The sequence below is a fragment of the Mesocricetus auratus genome, unplaced genomic scaffold (genome assembly GCF_017639785.1).
Source record: "Mesocricetus auratus isolate SY011 unplaced genomic scaffold, BCM_Maur_2.0 Super-Scaffold_100057, whole genome shotgun sequence".
In the NCBI taxonomy this organism is placed as follows: Eukaryota; Metazoa; Chordata; class Mammalia; order Rodentia; family Cricetidae; genus Mesocricetus; species Mesocricetus auratus.
The window spans coordinates 1,889,523-1,895,793 of NW_024429233.1; the positions used below are offsets into that span (position 1 = coordinate 1,889,523).

General features: G+C 42.3%; 1 protein-coding gene across 1 annotated transcript; it reads right to left on the bottom strand.

Annotated features, from left to right (window-relative positions):
• Positions 1–1,407: 1,407 nt before the first annotated feature.
• Positions 1,408–4,255, bottom strand: LOC121136290 (PRAME family member 12-like). Its single transcript, XM_040736501.1, has 3 exons — positions 3,975–4,255; positions 3,079–3,666; positions 1,408–2,350 (listed from the first exon to the last, which is right to left on the bottom strand). The coding sequence occupies exons 1-3, from the start codon at positions 4,253–4,255 to the stop codon at positions 1,783–1,785; spliced, it is 1,437 nt and encodes a 478-aa protein (XP_040592435.1). The 3' UTR covers positions 1,408–1,782.
• Between the last annotated feature and the right edge of the window lie 2,016 nt (positions 4,256–6,271).

Sequence of the window (6,271 nt, forward strand, 5' to 3'; positions counted from 1 at the left end):
AAAGACCACAGACATAGTTTTAGAAATGCTGGGATGAGGTGGACTGTGTGCACTCTGAAGTAGACACACCAGCAACCCGGAAATGCAATCAACAATAGGGTAGAGCTACTCATGGTAGGGGATCTCTAGGTGGAACAGATGAAAGTTTTCTACAGAAGCACAAAGACCTTACTGAGATCTCCAGAATGTCCTGGGGAAAAACAATCTAAACTCTGAATATTATCCTGGTAAACATACTGGGTTCAGAGACACTGAGAGAGAGAGAGACATAGAGAGACAGAGACAGAGGGAAAGAGATAGGGACAGAGAGACAGAGAGAGAAGAATCATTTGACATTCCCATTGTTAACAACGGCCCACTCAGGATAAGAAATGAAAGAGAAGGCCTGTCCTGAAAACATGGCTGTTTATTATCTTGCGGAAGTTAACATGGCAAAGACCAAGAAGAGCTTTCTTTAGGAGATGCTGATATTTTTCAAGTGTATCAAAAGGAACCTTTCACAGAAAGGTGTCTGAAGTCATCCTTCCACATGAAATAGAGATGGGATTCCTTCAAACACGGTAAGTATAAACCGTTGAGTTGGTACCACAGCCTTTATGCACAAACATACATTATCCTCTACCTTATCCTCTACTGTGTAGATCACTCATGGGCATCATCGTTACACCTGCAATTTGCTATTTCATACTTTGATGTGTTAAGTCCAGTGGATATATCAACCTTTCAGACAGTCTTCATATTTAATTCTATGAATATATTTTCATTTGGATTTTAATTGTCATTAATTATGTGTATTAAAGGGCATGTGTGCTGTTTGTGTGTAGATGGAAATGACTGCAAGTGCTCCCAGAGACCATGTATAAAGTTTAGATTACCTGAAACAGTTCAAAGTGTATCTGGCTGCTGAAATCAAACACTGATCCCCAGAAGGAGCAGTAAGCACGCTTACCATCTGAGCCATCTCTCCAAGGGACTCTCTCTAGATTTCTAGAGAGGGTATATGCAGTTGAGGTGCAGAAAATCTCTAAGTGCAAGGCATGTGTGCCATTATTTTCACTGGAACTTCCAGGATTCAGAAGGCATAGAGACAAGAGGATACAAGACTAGGAAAACAGAGTAAGTGTGATGAAGCAGTATGAGATTGACAATGAATTGCCTCAATAAATTTAAAGAATTCAAGACACTCTCTCATGAAAAAGTGTTTTTATTGAACTTACTGGAAAGTGTAGTGGGAAGGATAATGGGGGAAATGACAGCAAGCTTACATCCCTCTCCAACCAGGGGAAGAGAGATCAACATGAGTACTGGGAGTACTGTATGCTCAACAGCAGTTCACACTTCAGTCCAAGTTATTGTTCATAAAAGAGACATATGCGCATATATTACAAATCTTTATGTAAGGTGGACAAGGAAGAGATGGAGGCCTAACAAACACAGAGATGGAAGCTACCTCTTCCAGTAAATTGTGCTCTTTGTACTATCCTTCCTTTCTCCCCTTCACTGTGTCTATGGTCTCTCATCACTTGGTTGAGCTGAGACAATATCCCTACCATTTTCAAACTTCGTGAACCTGTTCGAGGTCGGGTCTTCACTGTTGGCGCTCAGCAGATGGAGAGGCACTGATGCTCCAGGCCAACACTTCTCTCTCTGGGTCTGAATCAATGAAACCATATTGTTTCCAAATGAGTCTGAAATCCCTTGAATCGACATCCTCTGTGTCTCTGATGATTCACTTGAGTCCTGGCTTTCATTTCTCAGAGTCCAAGAGTATTCACTCATCATTTATTCCCAACATGAGCATAGGGAGACCTCCAGGTTATAGACATAGAATCCCTGGCAATCTACACATCTCCTACTCACAAAATAGATCTCTTTAGGCTCTCTTACAACTCTGAGTGTTTCCAAGAGCTCAGAACAATCTTGGGCAAATCTGTCTGGCATGACATCACCAATGACATTATAGACTTCAGCAGGGGCAGGGTACATCTCCAGGGTCAGAAGTCTCAGGTTAGCAGTGTGCTGCATCAGCTTCTTAAGAATGGACATAGACAGGGAATTCCTCATGAAGTTCACCTCCTCCAGCTGGGAACACTGGCTCAGGGCAGGGAGGAGGACACCAATTTGGAAGTCCATGCCCATACAACCCATCAATTTTAATGTCTTCAGTGTAGCCCTCAGTCTCTCTAGCAGTCTTCCTAGAAGTGCAAGACTTAAATCTGGAAAGGTGACATCACTCAGGTCCAGATACGTGAGTTGATGGACGCTTGGACAGTGGGTAAGATACCTCAGGTCTGATTCTGATAGCATGCAGCGTGTGATGGCTAGGGTCTCTAAGGGACTCTCCAAGTACCTAGAGAAAGACAAAGGAATTTACCTCAGTAAGTCTCATAGTGGTGGAGAAAGGGCAAGAATTCCAGGAAATAGGGGCTAGTTACTCCTAAGGTCATTCTGAGAGTAGTGTGAAGTTCACACTCAGGATGGGCCCTGATGGAGAAATAACAACACATGCCCCTCATTGTGGCTGTTACTGTTCCCAAATCTGTACCCTCTGCACTGTCCAGTTCAAAACCTAATCTGATTACAAATGGTATTATCGGCAAACCAAGAAAGACCACCTAGGGGAACTTAGAGCCATCCCTGAGTGTGCCAATATGGGTCTCCATGAGTCCCCCTTTCTTTACACAGCCCCTGTTTTGCTTGCAGGTCTTCACTGTGGCCCTAGTCACTCTAAGGCTATTTGCATTGACTCAGGCCCTACATGTGCATAAAGCGCACCTGCCCCTTGGAGAATCAAAGACAGATATAAACTGTGCATGAGTTCTGAGGTCAGGGCTGACATGGGGCAACATGGGATATAAAACGCCATTCCCTTTGTAGATCTGCTTTCCCTTCATCTGTGTCCCTAGCAAAGACATTTTATACATCGCGGATCTTAGTTTAGCAGACAGAGGACTAGATCGGTCATCCTCAGGTCATATACTCGGGGATGAATGGGAAACCTCAGGTGTGCACTGATGTTTCATGTAACAAGGAAAAGCTCCTCTATGCCATGAGGAGCGAGCTCTGTATCCTCCTCACCTGAGCACTTGGTCCAGTCTTTCATTTAGGAAGAAGACACCATTCAAATAGAGTTGCTGGAGCTTGTTGAGTTGGGAGAACTGCGAAATGATCTCTGTAAAACACCATTCTTTCAACTCTATGTTACTAAACCATTCTGAAGGAATGGAGATATTATTCACAAGGAGTTTCTGAAGGTTTCTCATCTTGCCCAGGCCAGGGGCAAACGTTGCAAAGGTTCGCAAGTCCCAACATGCATTCAGTTCCAACTCCTGTATAGACCTTGGCTCAAATACCTCCAGCAGCATGAGGGGCTTATAGACAGGGAGGGCCCCAAACTCCAGCTTTTCACAGATCACCTGCAGCACATCTTTCCTCTGTTTGGCCCACGAGTGGAAATATTTTAGCAATAAACAGAGATCCACTGACTGGAGGGAAAGGTTCATCATCACAGTCACAACCTGATTTCCCTGTCGTATGGGAAGATGCATCGCTGGTTGGCTCTCACCAATGATATCTGGAGGGCAGACACCATCCTCTGTTGCAGCCCACACCTGCCAGAAGTTATTCTCTGCATCCCAAAGATCAAGCACTTCTAGTTTGCAACTCCTGTTGGTCAAACAAGAAAGAGAATCAAGTGACAGACAGGACTAGCTATGTACACTCTGCCTAAACCCTACATATTGACTTCCCTAATTCCATTCTTTAAACCATTTCTATTGGCTAGGGGAAGAAGATGCAGAGGTAGAGTCACTGTAGGTATCTACATTTATTAAGGTGTGCTCCACAAAACACCGTCCCTATTCATTTATGCACTTCTGTAAGAAAGCTCTGATTCAAATTGAACCCATTCTGAATTCTGTAGTCACCACCCACTACCCACACTCTTCCCTCCATGCTACCAGTTTCTCACTTACCTCTGTCGATCCTTCTGCTTAATCAGCAGGTCAAGGCCATCCAGCACAGCCTGCATAATCTCCAGGTCAGGAATCTTCATGAGGGCTCCCACAGGAAGGCATCTGAAGGGCCAGGCTGCCACCATGGCCCTCAGGATGTTTGTTTGTTTGCCATCGAAGGCCCCTTGGAATAGGGGTGGGAAGAGTTCCATGGGCAGGGCCTTCAGAGCAGAGATAGCAAATGCTTCATCTTTCAGCAGACTTCTTATGGCCAGCAGCTTGAGCGAGGATGGGGATCTCATCCTGACCTTAATATACACAGGTTCTATAGAAAGATGCAGAGAATAAACCCTTTTGGGCATGCCCCTTTTCCCCTTCATTGCCTAAACCATGGAGGCTTTCTGTCACTAGTCTAGAATAGCCTGAAATCACGTATTGTCCATTAATCCTTTTCTGACTTTCTCATGGCCATAAATCCCTCTAAGATCACTTGGAGATGAACACCGCTGGAAACAAATCTCTCTGTTATTTGACCAATAAAAATCTCTGTTCCAGTGAATACTACTGCTCAGGATAAAGAGAAATTGGAGAATCAAATGAGAACCAGATTCTTCTGTTGGCAGCCATCTTTAAATATCTGTCATGAATCTCAAGAGCAAAGTGATATTTCCCTCAGGCAAGTATGCTTGGCATTCTATCAGTGGAACTTGTTGGCTGAATATAAGAAATGGGTAGAATTGCCATTAATTGGAAATCTTTAGAACCTGGAGCCACAGTAAGCTCCAGACCACTCTTTAGGAGTTTGAATACTGGGAATTGTCATCTTGATGCTTTCCTCAGATTTATGGCAAAATGATGTTCTCTAGAATTTTTTAAGCAGCCTTTAATAAGTCTGTAGTCACTTTGAATTAAATACTTTTAAAGAAGATTAGAGTTGTTGGACAGTGCTTGCTAAATGTGCCTTAGCCATTGAATATAACAACCTCAGCAATATATAAAAAGACACATAAGTTTAGCTCCAGGTCTCATTAATCATAACACTTGACTTTATATGCTCTTCTAGGCTAGCCTCAGCTAAATGGAATTATCAGTTTCAAAAGAGCCACACCAAAGAAAACAACAACAAAATCAAGAATACTAAGCTGACCTAAGAGTCTGGTGATCCTGGGTAAGGTTTTGTGATCTGATGGGAGTGAATGGCTTACCTGATCAGGATACAAAAAAAGAATGTTGTTCATTTCATTGAAATTTTGTGGCGTACTGGTCTTTCAAATATGACTTTTCGATTCTCTGGATTTCCCCAGGATCTCTTCTTATGTCCCTTTTCATTTTGTTAATTTGGATATTATCTGCTTTTTGATTAGTTTGTAACAGGTTTGTCTATCTTTTTGATTTTCTCAATTCAAACTCCATTTTTTATTGTTTGTAGTGTGCTCTGTTTTTCAATTTTGTTACTTTCCGCACTGAATTTGATTATTTCTGGCCATCTCCTTCCCCTTGGGGAGCTTCTTTCTAGGGATTTAAGGTGTGCTGTTAAACTCGAGTGTGAGAAACTCCAATTTTTTATAGTTTATTATTTTTTATTTACATAGCAACTACATCCCCTCTTCCTCTCCTCTTCTTTCCCCCCACCTCTACCCAGCCTACCCTCATCCACTCCTCATAAAGAGTAAGAACTCCAGTGTGGACTCAACAACGCCTGGCACTTTCAATTGAGGCAGGACTGAGCCCATCCACCTCTGCATCTACAAACTCTTTATGTGGGCACTTAGTGCTATGAACGTTCCTCTTAGAACTGCTTTCAATATGTCCCATAATTTTGGGTGTGATGTGGATTCATTTGCATCAAATTCTAGGAAGACTTTAATGTCTGTCTTTATTTCTTCCTTGATCCAATGGTGGTTCAGTTGAGAGTTGTTCATTTTCCATGAGTTGAAGGCTTTTTGTAGTTTATGCTGTTGTTGTTGAAGTCTAGCGTTAAAAAATGGTGGTCCCATTAGATAAAAAGTGCTATTTCAATTTCTTTCTATCTGTTGAGATTTGTTTTATGATCAGGTATGCATCAGTTATGAAGGAGATTCCATGATGTGGTGAGAACAATAAATATTCTTTTTTGTTTCGGTGAAATCTTCTGCAGGTGTCTGTTAAGTCCATTTGAGTCACAACATCTCTTAGCTCTTATTTTCTGTTAAGTTTCTGTCTGGCAGACATGTCCATTGGTTAGAGTTTGGAGTTTAGGTCTCTTGCTATTAATGGGTGGAGGTCTATGTGTGATTTGAGCTTAAGAATGTTTCTTTTACAAATGTTGATACCTTTGT